The sequence below is a fragment of the Microtus ochrogaster genome, chromosome 10 (genome assembly GCF_000317375.1).
Source record: "Microtus ochrogaster isolate Prairie Vole_2 chromosome 10, MicOch1.0, whole genome shotgun sequence".
NCBI classification, from domain to species: Eukaryota; Metazoa; Chordata; class Mammalia; order Rodentia; family Cricetidae; genus Microtus; species Microtus ochrogaster.
The window spans coordinates 46594795-46616923 of NC_022016.1; the positions used below are offsets into that span (position 1 = coordinate 46594795).

At 53.3% G+C, this 22129-nt stretch overlaps 2 protein-coding genes across 4 annotated transcripts in view; both read right to left on the bottom strand.

Moving 5' to 3' along the window:
• Nucleotides 1–3674, bottom strand: part of Kif17 (kinesin family member 17) — a 30984-nt gene extending 27310 nt beyond the window's left edge. The window contains exon 1 of the mRNA XM_005352968.3: nt 2645–3674. Coding sequence (XP_005353025.2) covers nt 2645–3220 — 576 coding nt within the window. The 5' untranslated portion in view covers nt 3221–3674. The remainder of the gene's footprint in view (nt 1–2644) is intronic.
• Nucleotides 3675–5391: 1717 nt separating this feature from the next.
• On the bottom strand, nt 5392–15056 carry Sh2d5 (SH2 domain containing 5). 3 transcript variants are annotated; one of them, XM_013348281.2, is made up of 10 exons: nt 14969–15056; nt 11650–11777; nt 11254–11334; nt 10835–10909; nt 9888–10034; nt 8664–8915; nt 8340–8514; nt 7748–7856; nt 7162–7321; nt 5392–6398 (listed from the first exon to the last, which is right to left on the bottom strand). In XM_013348281.2, the coding sequence occupies exons 2-10, from the start codon at nt 11746–11748 to the stop codon at nt 6195–6197; spliced, it is 1302 nt and encodes a 433-aa protein (XP_013203735.1). In that variant the 5' UTR covers nt 11749–11777; nt 14969–15056; the 3' UTR covers nt 5392–6194. The 3 variants fall into 3 exon arrangements, with proteins under 3 accessions (XP_013203735.1, XP_026638117.1, XP_026638116.1); XM_026782316.1 differs by lacking the exon at nt 14969–15056 and adding an exon at nt 14590–14962; XM_026782315.1 differs by lacking the exon at nt 14969–15056 and adding an exon at nt 13076–14962.
• Between the last annotated feature and the right edge of the window lie 7073 nt (nt 15057–22129).

The window sequence follows — 22129 nt, forward strand, 5'->3', positions numbered from 1 at the left end:
TGTGTGTGTGTGTGTGTGTGTGTGTGTGTGTGTGTGTGTACTGAGATCAAACCTAGAGCATCACACACGCTGGGCAAGGGCTCCACACTTGAGCTGTGCTCCCAGCCCAGCAAGGTGCTTCAACCTGGTGTCATCCTCAGCAATCAGCCTCATGACAGCACACTAGACATACTACATATTTCCTCCAACTATTCAATCAAAGTGGAAATAACCGTCCCAAATTGCACCACATCATCTGTACGCCCCCTCCCAAATGTCCCCCTGGGTGAACGTTCTACCACTGCTTCCGCACAGGGAACCGGGGCCACCCTTCTTAGTCCGGTCATAACAGAAGCTGTGGCTATGGAGCACTGGGGGAGACTAGAGGTAATTCATCAAGAGGCAACTCTGGAGAAATCTGTCAGGGGCCGGAGACGGGATGCCAGGGCTGCTGGTTAAAGAGGCGGCAGAAGCTGGATCAGGCAGGATGGGATAGGAGTCAGCCAAGGATGGTGTCGAGAAGGAAGCTCCAGGAGAGTTGAAAAGTTCAGTCAGAGACAAGAGATGAAGGACAGAGTCTGGACTGAAGGGATGGAGGATGGAAGGAAAAAGACAAAGTGGATGTGAAGTATGGGGACAGCATGGGACAGGAGCTGGGGGAGGATCCTGGCTAGGAGGCCCAAGCTATCTGCCCAGAAGCCCTGGAGAGGGACAGAGCAGGCAGGCCCATGGTCTACCCAGCCACTGGCCTCACTTATGCTTAAGCAGCTAGGGCTGTGACCTGCATGGGCTTTCCATGCCCATGGGAGCATGGAATCTGGACACAGGGATCCAGAACTGTCCCTAATTTGTTCCATGACTCCTCAGACCTCAGTCATTTCTCTGACAAGAACGACTCCAGCTCTTCTTGTGAGGATCAAATGCTACACGCCAGTCTTTCCCTGACAGCCTTCCACCTTCTGCTTGACTAGCATACTGCAGGTCCTATCTTAGTCTGTTCTCCCCTCCATCTCTCCCAAGGTTTGCTGGCCTCCCCATGCTGCCCATCCCTTATCACCAACTGCTAAAGGTTAGCTTAGCTGTTTTTCCTTTGACCTTGATGAAGGCAAGTCCTGTTGCCTTCACACACCCTCCCCACAACCCGGGGGCTCACAGTGAAAAAGGTAGTGTTTCCTTACATGGATGGGTGAATGGATGGATGTCAAATCTGAGGTTTGGGGAGTGTCTAGAGATAGGGCTGCACAGTGGGACTCAGAAGAGAAAGCCGGTGGAAGAGCGATCCAACAGGCCTGTCACTGTGTCCTTAGTGTCTTCCTCTCTGGGTGGAACTTGCTTGGCTACTGCACAATCCACAAAGCAGGCAACTGAGGCCCCACCCTGACAGCCCTAGACATCCCTAGAGAGAATCAAGGCCACGGAAGAACGCGAGTTCAAGTCTTCAAGATGCCAAGCCTAGATAGAAGAAGACAGTGCCCTGCAGGGTCCCTGGGACCATGGAAGGACGGAAAGCTCCCAGGATGCCTCGGAGTGGGTGTAAAACTCTGAAGACCATGAAACCAAAGAGGAACAGAATACTTTAGAAGCATGAACTTCAGCCACTGAAGACACGCAAGCAAGAACTGGTTCTTTACGTGATGGAGATTCAGACACCTGATAAACAAGAGGGACCCAGTCAGATGACCTCTTGGGTCCCTTCTAGCCTAGAACACCTGGCCAGCAGATAGACAACTAAGCTATCCTGAGAGAGTGGGACCAGCCCCTTTGGGGGAACTATCCATCGTCCTCTGAGTATTCTGAGGGAATCACCTCTTGCCATGAGCTCTGTGGTCCACATCACCAGTCAGAAAGCCTTGGTTATAGGGTCAGAGCTCAGCAGAGCAGAGATACACACTTGACCCTAGACTCTAATGTGCATTTACTCCTGGCTCAAAGCCAGACAGTGTGGAGGCTTCGGAATACATCAGCCCTCCCAACAGGCAGGACAGCTGGAACAGAAAGCAGCTATGTTAAATGTTTTGGCAAGGCCAGGTCAGTAAAGTCAAATGGGTTTCTTTGCAGCAGAACCTCTCCCAATCTCAGATACTGGGGCACGTTACGGAAGCCACGCACTGTTCCCTCTCAGAAAGAGGAGTTTCCTCTGCTGCTCTCATGAAAACAGGAGCGTGCAATGAGGAGGACTTTGGGGGGTGTGTGTGTGACTGAAATGGGAGCAAATGTGGACCATCACCTGTTAGAAGAGAAGAATCTTGGGACTCTTGGGAAGGAAGAAGGCTGGGGGAAATGGTGGGGTCTTTCAGGATTCGGCAGGTCTGGAATGAGTGCAGAGGACCTGGGGATCTGGGTCTGGAGTCTGTGGTCAAGGGGCTGCAAGGGATGAGGGTCATGACAAGTTGGGGCGTTGAGTGGTCCTAGGTTCTGTGGTAAGGGCTGCAAAAGACGAGGTGCGGACCAGCTGGGGTGCTGGGTTCAACGGGAACACCACACTGGAGACAGGTGCCAAGTGTCTGCAGCCAGGACAAAACCTTCCAACTAACCTGTCTCTATACTCCTGTGCCCGGCGCCTCCTCGCTTGGCTTGGGCAGCAGGGGCTCGAGTTAACCAACCTATCCCGTCTCCACTTTCGGGGAGCCCCAAGCCTGGCCCTGCAGTCTCGGGGCACCCTCACCTCCACCAGCGGGTAAGCGATCTCGTTGTAGATCTGCTCGGTGAAGTGGTCCATGTAGTAGGCGCCGTCGAAGGTAAACTGCTTCGGGGGCTCGTCAGCCGCTCCTGGGTTCTGAATGAAGCATTGGCCGCGCGCGCAGTCCACCGTCACCACCGACTGGCAGCTCAGCTCGCGCTCGCGCTGGTTCATGGGCCGGCAGCGGACCACCACCTTCACGGACTCCGAAGCCATCGCGCCCCGCGAGCCCCGGGGGCGTGGCCCACTCCAGGGGGTGGAGCCAGAGCACTCGTGGGGCGTGGCCTGACGGCAGGGGCGGGGCCGCAGCCGGGGGCCGGGACTCCGCGCTGGGCGCTGTGGGAGCAGCTGGGGCGCGGCGGACAAGTCTCCGGGCTGGAGCCCGGGCCGCCGCCTCCCGCGCCCGGGCTCGCCCGTCCCTGAGGCCGGGCCCGGGCGGGGAACGGGGGATCCGCGCTGCAAGCGCCGCCGCACGACCCGAGCCCCGGAGCTGGCCAGGCCACGCTCGCGCTCGTGCACGCCGTCTCGGCGTTCGCCGTTGCCGGGCAACGTCCGTGACATCACAAGGCGAACCGCCTAACGCCCAGAACCCGAAGAGCCCGGCTGCAGGCTGACGGATTGGGATGCACCCTGTGGTAGGGGCAGCCCTGACCCTCCTCTCTGTCTCCCAGGCCTCGCAGCTCCAGCCCATGGGTTCAGCAATCCGGCAGAGGCAACCAGGCTAAAAATCTGGAACTTCACCTTCTTCGGGGTTAGAGACTGAGAGGGTACGTGGATTTCGCTGTTCCTTATCCATAGTCCACTGGGAGGGTGAAGCTTCCAGATGATAGATCCAGTCTTAAGAGTTGGGATTTTAAAAGACACGAAAACTGGACCAGCGAGATGGCTCAACTAGTGAAAGGCGCTTGCTGCCCAGCCTGATGGGACCCCTGGGACCCACACGGAGAGAACTGACTTGCAAGGGGTCCACATACATAAATAAACGTTTTGGGGGCCTTTTGGGGGAGGTTGGTTTTTCGAGACAGGGTTTCTCTGTGTTGTCGTGGCTGTCCTGGAACTCGCTTTGTAGACCAGGCTGGCCTGGAACTCTGAGCCACCGCTGCCCAGCATAAATGTACTTAAAAAAAAAATTAAAAAGACAAAAACTTTAGGAGGTAGTCTTTCTGTTGGAAAGACCACACAGCTTAACCTCCCGGCCCAGTTTAAGTCACCAACCACCCACCCAGCTGCAATGCTCCTGAGGGTTCCTCTGCAGAAATACCATGATGTCAGTCATATGGCAGGCGCTGGGAAGGCAGCCCTCTTGCAGACTAGTAGGGAAAACTAACATGGGAAGGGAAAACACACACGCACGCGTGCACACATAGTGACTACAAATGAACTACTACTAATTCAGTTGCAGGGAGTCAGGACAAGTATCTTAGGTCTAACTGGAGCTCAGATCAGGATTAGGCAGGCCTAGGCTGTGCAAATGGTCTGCTCTGTGTTGCTGGGGCAGTAAGCAAGCCTGAGTTAGCAGCACGGTCTTAATTTTTTTTAATTGTGTGTGTGTGTGTGTGTGTGTGTTTGCACGTGGGTGCAGCTGCACGAATGCACAAACGTACACCGAATGTGGAGGCCGGAGGACAACTTGCAGGAAATGGTTCTCTCCTTCCCCCATGTGGGCCCAATGGATCAAACTCAGGTCAGCAGGTTCGACAGAAAGCAGTGAGCCTTCTCGCTGGCCCATGGGTCTTTTTCTCAGAAGATCTCTCCACCAAGCCCTACCACTCCCTTCCGTTTCTTCCTGGACCCTGGTGGCCAGGACCTCGGTTAGGCTCACCATCCTATATCATCTGTAATATGTTTGGCAAAGAAAAGCAAAACAAGAAAAGGTCGATGAAGATCTAGCCACTCAAGGAACTGCAAATAAACCATGAAGAAATGTGTTTTATTTCTCTCACACAGTGGGGGCTTGGTGATGTTTGAATAAAGACAGAACTATGGTCTGTAATTAAGACACAGTTCGAACACATGGGCTCCAAACTGTGCGGTCTGTACCATGGGATCAGTAAAAGCCCTGGAAGAAGTGTTAAGGGGTAGGGAGAAGGCCTGTCCCTTGGATGTGTTGAATATCCCCTGGTATGGCCTACAGCGGTGACTCACGCTGTGCACACACCCTCCTGGGGGTGAGCGCTGATCTAAAGTCTGGGCCAGTTAGTCACCGGCTTTCCTTAGGTGGAACTGTCTGGGGTTGAAATCCTAGACACAGGATATGCTAATCCCTCTGCTCCTCCTGGGGACCAGGCCCCTACTCAGAGTGGGAGATGCCAGTGGAAATGGCCATGGAAGGAATACTACCCACATCCAGTCGGGGCGGGGTGTTATCCCTCTGAAAGGTTCCCACAGACACCATTCTCTTCATCCCTCATGAGACATGTCACTCGAAAGAAATGACAGTGGCCTTAGCTTATCCTAGTATGTAGATGTGTGGGGGTGGGTGCTAGAAGTTGGAAGTACCAGGCCTGGCCTGCCTCTTGCTCCCAGGTTCGGCTGCTCTCTGTTCTGTAGAGGCTGCCCCCTTCCTTCCCTTGGGATCCAAAACCCCAAACCTGTGGCCCCCAAGGCACTGATGTTTAAACATCCTCTCCCATCCGTGCCTCTACCTCTGCTTCCAAAGGAAGTCTGTTTATTGTGTTTTAAGACAGTTTCTCTGTGTAGCTCTGCCTGTCCTGGAACTCATCTGTAGACCAGATTGACCTCAAAACTCGCCTCTGCCTCCCGAGTGCTGGGATTAAAGGGGTGTGTGACCACCTCCTGGCTAAGAAGTCTGTTCTTTTGGGTAGATTCATATATTCTGCTGAGTTGACATAGGGACACCTGGATTTGCCACTGCCTTCCTCTAGAATGTATCCCTGGTTCTCCCACTGCTCAGGCCACACCCCCCTCTGTGGGGTTTGGGTTAATTCTAGTTCTTCATTGTAAGTAGGGCTTACTTACCAATGAGGTGACCAGTGCCAGCCACGCCCAATGGCCAGCATCTGCTGGCTTCCTAAAGCAGTTACCACACTGACTGCGGTTTGCTCACTGCGGGCCCCACTCCGTGCACTGACCCCGGGAAGTGAGCTGAGGATGGCAAACCTCCAATTCCCTGAGCACCTGGTTCCCTATGGGAGTTCTCTGGGCTTCCCTGTCCAGCAGAGGCTTAGCTTCCTCCAGCCAGGGCAGCTGGAAAAGCCTCAGCACGAGGAGGACAGTGGGAACCTGGCAATAGCTACCGCCCAAACTCACCAAGAGTTACCAACCCTTAGGTCTACCTGCTTGCTCATCCTGGCGTCTCAGCTGGCCCCAGGTCCTGCGAGAAGCCCTGTTATCTCCAGCTCTAACCTCAGGGCTCCCCTCCCATGGGCAGTGAAGTGATGGAAGACTGTTCAAGGGGCAGATGGACCTGTTTGAAGCTGCTGACCAGCGAGCAGGGTACAAGAAGGGCAGAGTGGCTGCCGTAGCCCAGGGGCCAAGGCAAGGCCAGGCCCATAGGGGATTGAGGCCTTGCTTCCTAGCCCAGGCCTTGCAGTTCTGCCTCGGACTTGGCATGGCTGAGGGGTCGCAGAGTCCGTGGGAGCCTGCCCTCAGGACCACAGTCCTGCTCTTCATAGGTGGGGTTCAGACGGCCCATGCTGAGTGGGCAGAACAGGCTGCGCTCCATCCCGGCGTGGCTCTCCACCAGGGCCTCCAGGCTGGGGAACTCTGCTGGCAGGTGCTGGGGAGGAAGGGTCTTTAGCTCTGTTCCTTGCCCCACGCTTCATGCCATAGATCAGCACCCCACCCCCACCCCGGTCTCCCATCATGGGGAGGAATACATTTGGAAAGGCGGAATGCGCAGTGACCATGGGACCAGTCACCATTTCCTAGTCTTTCCAGCCTGGGCAGGACTGAGGCAGTTGGTTTGGAAGTACAGACGCCATGTAAAAGCCTTCCCAGCCCAGTCCTGGAATCAGACCAGAGACTCAGAAGCTGTGTGCATTTAGGTCAGCTCTCCTGGAGGTAACCTCTGGATGACACCTCTAGAGGGGAGGACCTTGGTGGTCAGGAACCTCAGAGATTCTCCCTGATGTCTGTGGTCAGCACCCAGCCAGAAAGAATGAAAGTAAGGGCTGGTGTGGTGGCCCACGCCTTTACTCCCAGCACAGGAAGGCAGGGGCAGGAGGCTCTCTGAATTTGTGGCCAGCCTAGTCTACAGAGTGAGTTCCAGGACAAGCAGAGTTATACAGAGAAACCCCGTCTTAACAAAACAAAACAACAACAAAAACCCCAAAAGAACAGAAGTAGAACCAGCAGGGCCAAGGGGACAGGAGTGGACTAGGAGAAGGGGTGGGGCCAGAGAGCACCCAGTGGGTGGGCAGGATGAAGAGAGCTGGGCTTAGGAGCTCAGAGGCTGGAAGAGGGCAGAGGAAGTATGACAAGAGATGGAGCCAGCACGGGGGTGGAGCTGGAAGCCCCTTAGGGAAACCCCACAGTCTCACCTCTAAGCAGTACCGGCCCAGGTGGTTCCGGAAGACCTGGTGAGGCACCACACCACACTGGGTCCGTACAGACAGGCTCCACTGATCACTGGTCCCTGGCTCTGGCCACAGCAGAAAGGCCCCATGCACATCTCTCCGCAGCAGGGCAAGAGCACAGGACCTGGGGGGACGGAGTCAAGGTTAAGGCCACCAGTCTGACCCCAGACTCCAGAGCTTGACCCTAGCCCCAAGAGCTTGACGGTGGTGACAGAGGACTGATGTGTGCTCTCAGATGTTCTGGACCAGATCAGCCAGCCACCCTGTGAACAGAATTCGAAGGAACTCAGGCCTTCTGGGGACCTGACTTGCTGACTTCAAGGCCCTGGTCAGGAGAGGTCTGAGGAACCTCGGGAAGGCTGGCAGGGACAGGCCAGACACTGTGTCTTGTTCCTCTCCCATTTTACATTCTGGAAAACTGAGGTTCAAGTAGAAAAAGACCATGGCCTGAGGTCACCCCCCCAGTCAAGGCCCATACACTCTGCCTATGCGCCCCATGCACACATGACAGGGGCCGGCCTCACAAACCCAAGGGACAGAGCTCCCTTACCTGGAGAGGCCAGCAAAGGCCCAGATGTTCTCAGTCAGGCTACCCTCATTCTCCACCAGGCACGAGGGACCGCCAGGGCTGCGGGGCCATGCCTCCCAGGCAGCAGGAACTGCAGAGACCACAGAGATCAGAAGGAGCATGGAGGACCCTCTCAATGCCAGACCCCCTGCTCTACCACACACACACCCCTATCCGCTGGTCCCCCACCAGAAACCCTACGCTCACCAGCTAAAGTCCATATACAAATGTTTAGTTGCCCTCAAGCCTGATGCACAGACAATCAGGGGAGGAGGGCGGGTACTAGGGGGTGAGGTCACAGCCTCAAAAAAATTATGCATGGGACTGGAGAGATGGCTCAGCGGTTAAAAGCATTGCCTGCTCTTCCAAAGGTCCTGAGTTCAATTCCCAGCAACCACATGGTGGCTCATAACCATCTGTAATGAGGTCTGGTGCCCTATTCTGGCCTGCAGGCATACATGTAGACAGAATAGTGTATACATAATGAATAAATAAATCATAATAATAAAAATTATGCATGAATCCCTGCCCCCTGCCAAGTCCACTAGCCAGCCAGCCACCTCCTCCAACTCACAGGCCTCCCGTGCTGATAGCTGCAGCTGAGTCTCGTAGGTGCAGCCTCGATAGGCCCCAGAGCGGATCACCTTGCTGCGAATGGCCTTCTTGCGCACCAGTGTGGGAGAGCAGTAGGGGTTCCCCAGGCGAGTGTGACGGCTGCCACCGCGGCCCTCGGGCTCTGGCAGCTCCTTCTAGGGCACCAAGAGGGGCCCGTGGGCAGGCAGATTCAAACCCATCTGTTAGAGCCCAGGCAAACCCTGCAAGAATCCCACACCTCCAACATAACCCCCAAGTCCCTGATCCTTCCCCCCATCCACTTCCTGACTGGGGTGCTGCATACCCCACTACTGCCCAGTAACCCTTCTGCAGGAACTCGATGGAAGGAAACCAGGGCGTGGACGTTCTGTGATAGCTGACCCCGGCTAAAGGGCTCTCGCACTAGGGCAGGGGGTGCCCCAGGGCTGCAGAGTGGCTTCGGGGATGTGTCCCCCATTGGCCCCAGGCAGGGCTCAGGCTGTGCCCTCTCCTCCGGGTGTTGCAGGAGGTAAGCAAGCTGGAAGGAGCGGCAGAGCAGCAGGTACAGGATCTGGACCTAGGACAGAAGGGGTGGGCTCAGCTGCAGCAATGTCCCGGAAGCCCCTCATGCACCAGCCCACTCTTCAGAGCTGCAAATGTCCCCCTGGCTTCGGGTACCCCTCCCAGGACTTCCTGGGAAAACTCCTACTTAGCACTCAAAATCCCACCCCAGGCAGCCTCCGACAGCTACCAGCTCTCTCTAGTCTGTTCACTACCAAGTCACTTTGTGCCTGGCCTCACGCCAGGAGCAGAGAGCACAACCCTGGGCCCGCTTGCACGCCTACACCACACTCAACATCCTCCCAGTGCTCCAGCCCTCAACACCCTGAGAAGGAACAGCTTCTCCTTGGCCCCGGCTCTCTCAATTAGGAGCTGTTGGGTGACCCAGGGTACAGCATGGCGCCCCTGTGCCTGTTTCTTCATCCTCACCTCCCCACGATCCTCTGAGGAGTTAATGAGATGGGGAACTGTCTGGGGCCTGAACGTGGAACCCCTCACTCACTCACACAATCCAGACCCAGGATGGTAGAACCCTCAACTTCAGCCACCTGCCACCCAGGGTCCACGTCCAGAGGTGAGGCCAAATGCCGGAACTCACTAAATGACAGGTGACCGCGCCCTCTAGTACACCTGCCTATGACCTACCCCGTGTGCTACACAGGGTCACCTAGGGACAGTTCAAAACCTGGAGCAAGCCTCTGCAGTTAAAGGACTCGAGGGTCTTGTCATCAGGGACAGCCCCTTGCTGGAGTGTGGATCATGTTACATTCCGGTGGGCTGGGCTTTGAAGAGTCATGGGAACTAGCCAGGATGAGGGAAGGTGGGCACCCTACAGCAGAGAAAAGTACCGGCTAGTCTAGGGAATGTTACTACACAGGGTCCTAGGAGGGAAGAGCCAAAAGCCGGGGTGATGAGGCACGGATTCACCGCTGCCACCTGATGACAGCACAGTCCCCTCAAGACACACTACCCCCTGGGTCTCAGGTACCTCTCCAGGCTGGCTCCCCACAAAGAGGTGGCAGAAAAGCTTGCTGGCTGGGCTGCGTGGGTTCCGGGAAACAAAAGCAAACTGACAGGCGGCTGGGCACCAGGTGGCATAGAGGATGCGCTTCAGGGCATGGGCCATCAGGAGCACCTGTGAGGCATCGTGGTGACAACAGGTCGCACTCACCTGTGTGGCAGTGGCCTGAGGGCCTCACATGTCTGGCATAGGCCACCCACCTCCTGGGGCGAAGAGATCCTTCTTTCCCAGAGGTCTGCCAAGCCCCAGCCCTCAGCGCTCATAGCTCTGGGCGTGTTGCAGACAGATAGGTCGGGATGGTCACCCCAAGTTATGGAACCAAGGGACAGAACAGTGACCCAGCAATCTCTGGCTGGAACCACACAGAGGCTGTTGCAGCAGGCCCTGGGGTTCTGCGCTGGTACCTGGGGTAGGCCGCTTGGAGTTCAACTCCCAGCTCTGCCACTCACTCTCCTCGCCATAGGAGGGCAGTCCCCTGAGTGTCTCTTGCTGTCACATCAGACAGTAGCAATGCCTCAGGCCCGTGGTGTAGGACTCCCGAGCATTGCCACACCCAGCACTGGGCTTTCTAGAAGAAGCCTGCAGCTGTGGGTTGCATAATCTGGCCTGGCAGTCAATGGGCAGCCATGTTGGTTGTACAATGGGAAGCCAGGGAGGGGCAGGCAAGCATGCAAAAGCTCCCTGTAATTTCTAGCCCATGGCTGTCCACAGCCACCAGCCAGTGCTGGGCCAGGCACTTGGAAAATCTCATGGAGTGTTTGTCTCTGATATTTAGGACAGGAGGTGGCTTCTAGAGAAGATTCTGGAGGGCTAGGCAAGCAATTGCTTTCTGAGCTTGTCCTGGGTGGGCATAAGGCAAACTGTAAGAAGACCAGTGTGGCCCTCACCGCTGGGGCCCCCTCTACTCCTCCTACCTCACCCTCCCCACTGTAGACCTTGAGACCCTGAAGGCTGAATTTCAGGATGATGGCGCGGCGTCGGGAACAGTCCTGAGGGGACGAGAGTTGGTAAAGGTGGATGTCACTTCCTAGTTCTGGCCCAACGCAGTCCCACCACAGTGCCCCTCATCAAGGCTGTTCAGCCAGTTCCAACACCCCTGCCCTGGGACGGAGACCTGGGTGACAGTCATGCTATGACCTGTGGGTCATGGGTGCCCAGGCATGCAGGAAGAGTCCTGGGACTTCTCAGAAGACCTTTGGTCCCATCGTGCTCCCTTGGCCCCCCATGTGTCCATCTGGACGATGTGGGGGTGAGGGGAGACTGGCCTTGGGGTTCCATCCAAGGCTGATCCTCACAGTGCGCAGCTCTGGGTTGTGCCTCCCAAGACCCTCACCTGCAGTGCCCACAGCTGCTGCTGCACAAGGTACACACCCTCCTGCGTATCCAAGTCATCCACAGGAAAGGATCCCACATACTGGCGGTGACAGGGAGAAGCAAGACACAGAGTAAGGGCCACGACTCCAGCGCACACAGCACTCTGCTCTGCAGATAAGCTGCGGGCAGTGACCAAGCACTGTCCTTGGAGGCCAGTGGTCTTTGTTAATGTTTTCCGCAGGAGACCCTGGTCAGGTCACATGGGCCTCTTCTCACTTACACCAATGTTCACGTACACACGTCATCCACTCCCAGGAGATGGACTTAGGTCCTTGGGCCCCAGGTCCTCCCCAACCCCAGGGAGCAACCACCCCACACCTGTCTTCTAGAGCACACAAGATGGACACCCACCCACCTGGGCAAGCTTGGCAATGCACCTGGGCCGGTAAGGTACAGGCCCACAGTCGGAGGCCCTGCGGGCCCCGGCCCCAGCCCTCTGCATGGTCCCCAGCATGCCCAGCTTCGAGCTCCACGGAGAGAAGGCTACAAAGGGCAGGGCAGAGGTTGGTTTTCAGGCAGGAAGGTTGAAAGCTCCCTCTCAAGGGCTGGTGTGTTCATTCATTTGCTTGCTCCAACACTCATTCATTCATTCATTCATTCATTCATTCAGCCAACCAACAAATCCTCACTGAGGGCCTACTACGTGCCCATCAGTATCCTGGGCCCAGGACAGAGAGACAAAAGACAAACTGTCTGCTTCTGAGAACAGCGCTCTTGGGCGGGGGCAAGGCGGGAAACAAAATAAAAAGCCCTGAACCGGTGAGACGGTGGCAAAATGGAGAAGCGCGACAGATGGGGTTGGAGGCTCCTCTGTGGCTGAAAACTGCACTGGCAGGCGGTTTGGGGAGGGACTGATTAGAAGTGGGATGGCTCATGGCATGGGCCACTGAGCTACAGCTGGGGCTGCAGTGCTGGCTGGCCCCTCTGTGATGGTGGAAGCTGGTAGAAATTCAGAACCAGTTCTTATTTAGTGCCAGAAGGAAACTGATGTCTGCTAGTAATTCTGGCTTCTCAGGAGGCCAAGGGAGGGGGGCCAGAATCATTTGAACCCAGGAGTTCAGGGCCAGTGTGGGCAATACAAGACCCCCATCTTGAGAAAGGTGTCCTAGGAAAAGTCCAACGGTATGGGAAGAGTCCACTGAAGAGCGGAGCAGCAGCCGCAGGAAGAAGGGAGGCCCTGCAGCGGACTGCCAAAACAGCCGGCTGCATCCAACTCAGGAGCAGCCTTAAGTATGAGACTTGGGCTGCAGACGATGGGGAGCCATAGCATGCCCTGGGGCAGCAGCAGGGCCCGGCGGTGGTGAGCTGCATGGCTGGCATTGGTGATGCCAGGAACCTGTTTTAAAGGCTGCTGGCGCATTTGTACCACCTGACTCCGGTCCCTTCCTGAGTCCCAAAGCCCTTTCTTTGCAGGGCAGGAAAACCACGATCCACGCAAATGGGGCACCGGTACTTATTGGGATGTGGAGAAGATGGACAGTTGCCCAGGAGACTGACAAACAGCACTCCTGCTTTGCCCCTGTTGTGTTTTTTCTGGGACCCCTGGCCAGACCCATGGGGGGGGGGAGGTGGGAGAGTCATGTGGGACAGATGAATAACGGACCGCTATGCAGGGCAGAATCCCACATACTCAGCTCCCCCCCCCCCGTGCCCCCGGACAGCATAAGACACTCCTCTCTCACACTCACACCAATTACTGACTTGAGTCAGAGAAGTCTGGGTGCAAGGTCTGCGTGGCTTTGGGCCACCTGCCCTACCTCTCTGTGCCCTCACTTCCTCACCTGCAAGCCTTGTGGAATTAGTGAGGCACCTGGCATGATGCCAACCTGACATGGCACAGGAGATTGTCCCGAGCAGAGCCGAGGTTGGGAAGGGAGCTTGGGAAGACAGCAAACTCTAGCGCTTTCAAGACTTTTGAACTGGAGCCCCTCACCACCACTGGGAGTAGGCTAGGAAGGCTGGCTAGAGGCTTTGACTCCCCTGGAGAGACCAGGGGTTAGTAGTGTGGCCCGGGTGTGCCAGAGTAGCAGGTGTGCTTGGAAAGGGAGGGACTTGGCTGCCTTAAAATTGACCCTCTTAGAACCCTGGAGAGGCCCTCCATCTCTGACTGACAGTGACCTTCAAGCCAGAGGCCAGCCAGGAGGAGCGGGAAACAAAGGCTGCAGCCTCCCTCAGAACCCACCCAGACCTCCGTGAGGCTGCTGCCAACCTGGGTTCTGACCCTCCCTTTCTAATCCTGCTCATTTTCCAGTCGCCTGTCCCAATGGCACATCTGATGTTTGCGGAAAGCAAACCACACTCCACCTGCTACGGGTTGCCCGCCCCTTCCCAGCAGGCCGGGTTACCCGAGAGGCAGTGAAGAGCTTCTTCACTTTCCCATCACCCTTGAAGGCAGAGGAGAGCGAGGAGGCAAAGACCACAAGACACACAGCAAGCAATGAGATCCACAAGAAAGGGGGGTGGGGGGAGGAGGAACAGGGTGAGAAGAAAAGCAACCACAAAAGAGACAAAGAGCTGTCAAGAGCCCTTCATGCCCTGCCTGGGCCACAGGGCCCAGCAAGCACCAGGGAAACGAGGGGGTAAAGAACCAAAGGTTAGAGCACCTCATACTTTCACACAGAGACCCGCTTGTTGTCTCGTGTGTGTGTGTGTGTGTGTGTGTGTGTGTGTGTGTGAGACGAGGTAACAACCGCACACCCAGCTCATCTCTTTGAATCAAATCAAAGTTTTTCACAGGGATCTTCTGGGCCAGGGCCTTCCTACAGAAAGACACATTTGGGATGGTGCTGAGCTTCTGTTTTCTGGGTGGTTCTGCTTAGGAGCAGGGAACTGGCTAGGCTGACTGCAGAATCACAGGTCCCTCTATACTTTATGGCGGAACTACCCATCCCCCCAGGCTACTGGGGAGACAACCCCGCCTGCAGATCCCAGCTACTTGACCAAAGACACAGAGCACAGGATAGGGAGCTGGCAAACCCAAGACTCTCTGCCTAGGCATGGCAGTGCCCTTCTGCCTAGAGTCTGTGGGTCCCCCAAGCAGGCGTCCATCCTTGGCACACACTGAATCTGGGTCTGCGCAGGAATAGGTGCCGCAGGAACAGCAGCCACTAGTAGAGTCCCATAGTCCGTAACAACTCAGGAGCTGGGGACAGAACTGTTTATAGAAAGGCAGAACTCCTTCTCCCAAGCCCATCACACCCCTGATCCCCTGCGCCCTCGCTCCCCGCCCCCCACGAGTTTTGGACCCGCACAACCAGGGACAGGACTGGGGTTCAGCAGGGTTAGTTGGTGTGACCTTGTCCTGCCAGCCTCCAGGACCTCAGCTGTGGAGGGGACCGCGAAGGCAGCCACGTCCTGGGAGCTGTTCATCAGCCTCTGTTCCTCCCGATAATCTATCTGAACGCGCAGAGCACGCTGGCTGGATGCGGAAAACACCGACACGGTCGCGCGCGGAGGTGCGGAGCGCGTGCGAGCGTTGACAGCGACCCCGCAAACGTCACCGTCCCCACATTAGGTTTTTGGGGAACTCAGGTGCCCCGGCGCCAGGAAGGAAGGGATGGAGACGAGGGCTGGGATGATGACAACAGCTCGTGGCGGGAGGTAGTGGTGTGGCTCGTTTCTGGGAGACCCCCTCCGACCCGACCCGCGCCCGGAGGGTCCCCGCGCGCACTCACCACCTCTGTCGCGTTTCTTGGCAGGTCTCACAGCTCGGGTCCTCGCTGCCTGCGCGTCTCCCCAGCGCCGAGCCCGTCCCGCCCCCGCCTCCGCGCCCCCCACGTGGCTCAGGGACCGATCCTCGGCATCACCTGGCCGCAGCGCCGGCCTCACCAGCCAATCGGAGCCAGCGGAACAGCTCCGCTCGGATGCGTCGCCCAATCAGAGGCTGTGAGGGTCCCTGGCTCCGCCCACGCCGCGGCCCGGGGCTGGGTCCTCCTTGTCGCTCCTCCTCCGAGAAGCCATCCTGACCAGTGGAGCTCAGGGCCTCGCGACTCGCCTGGTATTCCCACCTCCCACTCCAGGGCCCAGCTCCACTCGGTTTCTCCATGACCACACCTTCACACGCAAACGGCAGGGGACTTGGTGACACGGATTACCTTCCCGTGGAGGGATTCTCTGGGCTGCTCGGTTGGGGTCCAGCACAGAGCGCTGACCCTGTCCTTAAGGCTGCGTGGAAATCCACTTAGATGGAGAAATGGTGGGTGAATTTAGCCAGCGCTCACAGAGGGAGGGCCCTTCTGATCCCATCAAGCAAGGAGCGCTGTAGGTGGCCCAAATAAATGACAAATCCGAGCCAGGCAGGCACTTGGTGTGTATTAAACCCGAAGTCCGCGGAGAGAAATATCAGAAACTGCCGGTGCCCCACACCACAGAAATCCAGGACACCGGGGTTCTGGACCAGGGGGAGTAATTGCTGTCCCCATCTCATGGGACACCCGGGCAGATGACACCGCCAGCGAGAAGGTGAACCTGAATTTGCTGCCTCAGAGGAGTTCCCAGGGCCAGGTCGGGAACTAGGCACCCTGTCTCTACAGGGTTCCTGGCACCTTTTCAGAGGCAATAGTGAGGTATGATCCTTAGAGACCTAACCCACAATGGGGCGCTTCCTGGCTCTGAAGTGGGACTTGGATAAACATTTTAATCGCATTAATCCTTCAGGGCCTCTCCAAGGTTGTTGCCACCCCTGACTCACAGCCAGGTAAGGATTGGAAGGCGCTGGCCAAGGCACCAGGATTGAACTTGGCCTGGTGAGTGAAGGATCAGTAAATCCCGGTGATACCTGTGCAGAGCGCTAAGGGACCTAGCTGACAGTCTCCAGGCAAGGGCCAAGGAGGAGCAACGTGGCAAACTCAGTTTACCATTTGGCAACTCGTAGACATAAAGATGAAAGGGCTAAGAAAAAGAAAAGAAATATTTGAAGTAACTTACTCCATTTAAACTTATTTAATTTTGATTTATTTTTAATTGTAAGCTATGGTAGTTCATTCCTTTCTTCTTTCATTTTATTTATTTTTTTTAAAAAACCCGGTGTTTTGCCGGGTTGTATGTCTGTCCACCGCATATATGCCTGGTACCCTCGCAAACCGGAAGAGGGAGTTAGACCCTCTGAAACTGGAATTACAGTTTTGAGTTGGCTTTTGGGTACTAGGACTTGAACCCAGGTCCTTTGGAAGAGCAACCACTTAGCCATTTCTCCACGCAAATTTATTTATTTATTTTATTTTGTTTTTCGAGACAGGGTTTCTCTGTGGCTTTGGAGTCTGTCCTGGAACTCACTCTGTAGACCAGGCTGGTCTCAAACTCACTGAGATCTGCCTGCCTCTGCCTCCCGAGTGCTGGGATTAAAGGCATGCGCCACCATCGCCTGGCTCTCCACCCAAATTTATGAGTATTTTATCTGCATGTATGTAGGGATGCATGTTTAGTCACATGCATGCCTGAGAACCTCAGAGAACAGAAGAGGGGCCCATACCTCTGGATCTGGACTTACAGATAGTTGTGAGCCACCATGTCGGTGCTAAGAACATAACCCAGGTCCTCTGCAGGAGCAACTAATGACCTTAGTGGCTGAGCTATCTCACCAGCCCCCAAATAAATACAACTTTTTTTTTGAAAGGAAAAAATGGCTGGAGATCAGTGGTAGAGTATTTCTCAGGCATGCACAAGGCTGACTTCAGTTCCTAGCACTGACAAAAGAAAAGCCAGGCAAGATGGCTGAGTGGGTTAAGGCACCTGCTGCCAAGGCTGATGACCTGAGTTCAATTCCCAGGACCCACATCGTGGAAGAAGACAACTCCTAACAAGTTGTCCTCTGCCTTTCAAACGCCCACAACCTTACATGGGCACACACAAATAATAAACAAAATGTTGTAATAATAATAATAATAATAAAATCCTATAGGCTGGAGAGAGGTGCATTGGTTAAGAGGTCCCAAGTTCAATTCCTAGCATCCACAGGGTGTTTCACAGCCACCTAGAAGTCTAGCTCCAGAGGGATCCAGGACTGTTCTCTGACTGCCTTGGGCATCAGGCATGCATGTGGTACACAGACACACAGGAACACAAAACACCCATACACATAAAATTCAAACAAAACCCTACATGCTCAAGGGTTTCCATCAAAGGTGACAATCTTTGGAGGTGCTAGCCATCTCTGAGCAAGCTGACCAAGTCCCACTGAGAACTGTAACATGAAGCAGTTGTCACTACCTCATCTGTCACGCGTCTAACCCTGCATTCCTAACGGCACGTGCTCCGGAGTTACCAGAAGCAGCATTTCAACTGGATGGGTGACTCACCTGTGCAGGAAGCCTGGTCTTACCCATATTAAGCAAGGAGAGGGATGTCAAATAAAAGACAGGCTGGGGCGGGAGTCATGATTGCCAAATATGTTAGTGCTCACCTTGCAAACCATGGTTATTTCCTGATGAGTCAAGAATGATCACTAAACCACACAGGTGGGAGCTTGCTATCACAATCTCCCCTTTTCTCGAAAGCCCCTGAATCTGGCGGTGTGCTTGCCAGCTGACGAATGTGAGTGGGAGTAACTGCACATCAGCAGCAAGCTGCTCTCCAGCCGGCTGCGGGGCTGGGTGATGCATCTCTTCCACCCCAAGTATCCAGTAGAGTCAGTGCCCAGGAGAGATGCCGTTTTCCAACGCGGAGAGGAAGCGGTCTGACAAGGGGGTGTCTTCCCAGGAACCTAACAGTTGGTTGCTGAGACAGACTGGGCATCTGGGGATGCATTTCCTACAGAAAGACTGTGCTGTATCCAACCCACTCTCTAACACCTACATTGAGAATCGGAAGCCGCTAAGACAGGGCTTTTCTTTGTACCCTGGATTTACCGAACACCTTCGGTTCTGCCCTCGCCTCTGCTGTTGATCCATGTTGACAGAGGTGCCTGCTGATGGCTGCATAGGCCTTGGAAACCCACATGGAACTGTCTGGTTTCTGACCATTGAGCCATCTCCCCAGTTCCCTATTACTGTATGTTATCAGCAAGACGGACTTATACCAACAGGCAAATTAAGAGGGTTGACAGAAGAATTCCATCAGATCCAAGGCTCCAGATGGTGAAATGGAGTGAGGTTGTTGCACAACTCCAGTCTGAGACGAACAAGGGGAGGCTGGCAGGAAATGGGTTGGTAGTGGAGGGCTGCTATCATTCCAGCTCACGGCTGCTAAGTGAATAACCTACATTCTGGGCCGTCTCTTGGTGGGCATCATGGAAAATGAGCTTTTTTTTTTTAATATAAAGTGTTAAGAAGCCAACCTTTTAACACGGGAAGTTCTACTGATGCCATGGCTCCTGGGACAGCTCATCCTGTGTACAGGGTGGTGGTCCTGGTGATGGTGGTCCTGGAGTAAACCGACAGTACCAAACACAAAGCGTTCCAGGGCTAGCACCTGAGAGTGGCCGAGCATCTGTACAGTCCTCTCAAAACCTTAAGACCAGGAATGGAAAACTGGCTCAGTAAAGAGCATGCACAACTCTTGCAGAGGACCCCAGTTCGGTTCCTGATACTCATGTGGGGATACTCACACTTGCCTATAACTGCAGCTCCAGTGGGATTCAATGCTCTGGCCTCCCAGTAGTAGTAGTATTAGTAATAATAATAATAATAATAATAGTAATAATAATCTTTTAAAACCCTTAGGGCCACATAGTATTTCCCAGTATATAAACAGTCTAACATTCTGGCAGCAAACACTATACTGAAGCTGGATATAGGGGCTATTGCCTGTAGACTCAGCACTGGGAGGCAGAGGCAGAAGAATCACTGCAAGCTCAAAGACAGTCTGTTTTATTGGGGAGTGCTAGGCCACCCAGGAATATATAGAGACCCTGTCTCAAAACACCCAAACAACAAAATGCCTGCCTGCCACCCTGACTTATTAGTAAACCTATCTTCCAATGGTTTCATTTCCCAGTCTTCATACAGTTCTTTGTTGTGGGACAATCCTTCCTTACACTGTATGTATTGCTTTCATTGGTTAATAAAGAACTGACTGGCCTGTAGTTGGGCAGGAACAGATTGGGTGGGAAAGCCAGACTAGGAAGATGCTGGGAAGGAGAGTAGAGTCTGGATAAGTGACAAGATGCAGAGAGAAGCAAGATGCCATGCTGAGACAAGGTACCAAGCTACGTGGCAAAGCATACATAAAAATATGGGTTAATTGAAATGTGTTAGCTAGTAACAAGCCTGAGCTACTGGTTAAGCATTTATAATTACTATTAGGAGTGGCTTGCAGGACAGAAACTTGTGCCTACAGTTCTTTCCAAGGGTAGCGATAAGTCACTGGGCCAAGAGGCACTTGGGACAATTCAAAAACTTAAAAAAAAGAAATAAGGCCCAGGGGGGAAGTAATCAAAATGGTTCTGTAGTCAAAGTGCATAGGGCAGTAAGATGTCTCAGAGCGGAAAAACACTTGCCACCAAGCCTGATGACTTGAGTTAAATCCCTTGGTCTGCTGTGGTGGAAGGAAAACCAACTCCAAGTTATTCCCTGATCTCCACATGGGAGTCACAGCCATATGGGTGCCATATCACATGAAGACACACCAGATTTTGTAAAGTGCACAGGTGCTAACTCCACCTTGGCATCTGCTTGTGACATACTACAGAATTTTTTCCTCCCATAAAATTGAGACAATAAACCATTATCACAGAACTGCTAGGTATGTTCTAGCATACCTAGTATAACACAGTACAAAGCCTGGTGTACAGATAAGTCTACTCTTATTATTTTATTTTGGTTTTTTGAGACAGGGTTTCTCTGTAGCTTTGGAGCCTGTCCTGGAATTAGCTCTTGTAGACCAGGCTGGCCTCAAACTCACAGACATCCACCTGCCTCTGCCTCCCAAGTGCTGGGATTAAAGGTGTGTGACACCACTGCCCAGCTCTATTATTTTTTTAAAGATTTATTTATTATGTATACAACATTCCTTCCATGTACACCTATACACCAGTAGAGGGCACTAGATCTCATTACAGATAGCTGTGAGCCACCATGTGGTTGCTGGGGAATTAAACTCAGGAGTCAGTGCTCTTAACCGCTGAGCCATCTCGCCAGCCCTACTCTTATTTTATATTAAGTGGTTTGGGTATGTGCTCCTCCAAAGTCTTAGTCACCAGGTAGTGGGAGGTAGCAGAAGCTTTAATAGGTAGCAGTCTGGTAGAAGTTGTGCCCCTGCCCTGCCTTACTAGAGAGCCAGTGTGTGGTGATTTGGATGAAAATAGGCCCATAGGCTCATTTATTTGAATACTTGGTCCCCAGTGGATGGGAATTGTTTGGGAAGGATAAGGTGTGACCTTGCTGGGAGGTGTGTCACTGGGGTTGGCTTTGAGATTTCAAAAGCCCATGCCACTCCCAGTTCGTTCTGTCTCTCTCCCTCCCTCCCTCTCCCTCTGTCTGCTTTGTGCTTGTGATTAAATAGCTCTCAGCTACTGCTCCAGGGCCACATCTGCTGCTATGCTCTCTGCCATGGGGTCATGAACTCTAACCCTCTGAAACCACAAGCCTCAAATCAAACACTTTCTTTAATAGATTGCCTTGGTCTTGGCAATTGGAAAGTAACTGAACACAAACTAAAGGTGCTCCTCCTTATAGATTCTCTCTGCTGTTTTGTCACGGAAACAGAGAGCTAACACACTGAGTAGCAAGCCAAGTTTATATCCAAGCCAAGTGTTGCATTTGTTTGGTTCTTGTTTTCACATAAACTTCCCACAAACTATTGCCAACAGTCATGACTGAAACAGCTCCTGCTGCAGTGATGACAGGCCTGGACACCACGCCTGTCTACTCTGAAACGGACACAGGACTAGATCTGCTGTAATTAGGCTCAGGTGGACCATTAACCCTCGCTAAATGGAAAGACATCAGAGAATGTAGCTTAAGTCAACCATCTTGCTTCCAAGCACCTTCAAATACTCATTTACCAAAGAGTTTGTATTTGTAGCAAGTGGCTTCAGAGTATACAAAACACTGTAAACCAGCTCATTAGGTCAGAGATCCACTTGCTCTTCCCATTTAACACAGAAATGCAGATTATAAAGGTGTTCTGCTGAGTGCACAGAATTAAACAAAAATCAAGACATTGTCTATGTCAGTGCAATGAAAGTGTGTGTGTTTGACAGTTGGGGCTTTCCAACTGAACAATCCAGTCTTTTCCCTTCTGACGATGTTAAAGCAGACTGTCCTAACCTGAGAGTTTGTAAAGTAATAGAATTCACAGTGGAAAGAGACATTAAATGACTTCAACTTCTCATACTACACGCTAAGTGCCTGATGTACATACAGATACCAGCTGATCACTCAAAAAAATCTTTTCAGAAGGGCTGGAGAGGTGGCTCAGCAGTTAAGAGCATTGCCTGTTCTTCCAAAGGTCCTGAGTTCAATTCCCAGCAACCACATGGTGGCTCACAACCATCTATAATGAGGTCTGGTACCCTCTTCTGGCCTGCAAGTATACATGCAGACAGAATACTGTATACATAATAAATAAATAAATATTAAAAAAAATCTTTTCAGAAGCAGTATCATAAAACAGATAAACCAAACCTCCAACTTTTGATTCCAAACCAGCAGAAAATTGTTGATATAGGCAGCTAACAACACATTATGAGTAACCATTACCTGGAAAGAGGCACAAGAGAAATTCAAACACTTTCTAGAATGAAGTCTCTAATGTAGCCTACTGTCCTTTAACTATGCTGTCATTTTTTTCCAGTCTAAGGATTTCCCTAAATATTGAATATTAATTAAACAAAACTTAATATTAAACTCTTATGATCTTGAGAAAAGTTTTTTTTTTTTTTTTTTTTTCGAGACAGG

What these genes read in the sequence shown, in the direction of transcription:
- Sh2d5 (XM_026782315.1), bottom strand. Translation starts at nt 13,127, where the DNA reads ATGTCAGGTTGGCATCATGCCAGGTGCCTCACTAATTCCACAAGGCTT. An exon ending in GCATTGCCAAGCTTGCCCAG is followed by an intron (nt 11,335 to 11,649) that starts GTGGGTGGGTGT and finishes TGTCACCGCCAG; the next exon opens with TATGTGGGATCCTTTCCTGT. An exon ending in GGTTACTGGGCAGTAGTGGG is followed by an intron (nt 8,515 to 8,663) that starts GTATGCAGCACC and finishes TTGGTGCCCTAG; the next exon opens with AAGGAGCTGCCAGAGCCCGA.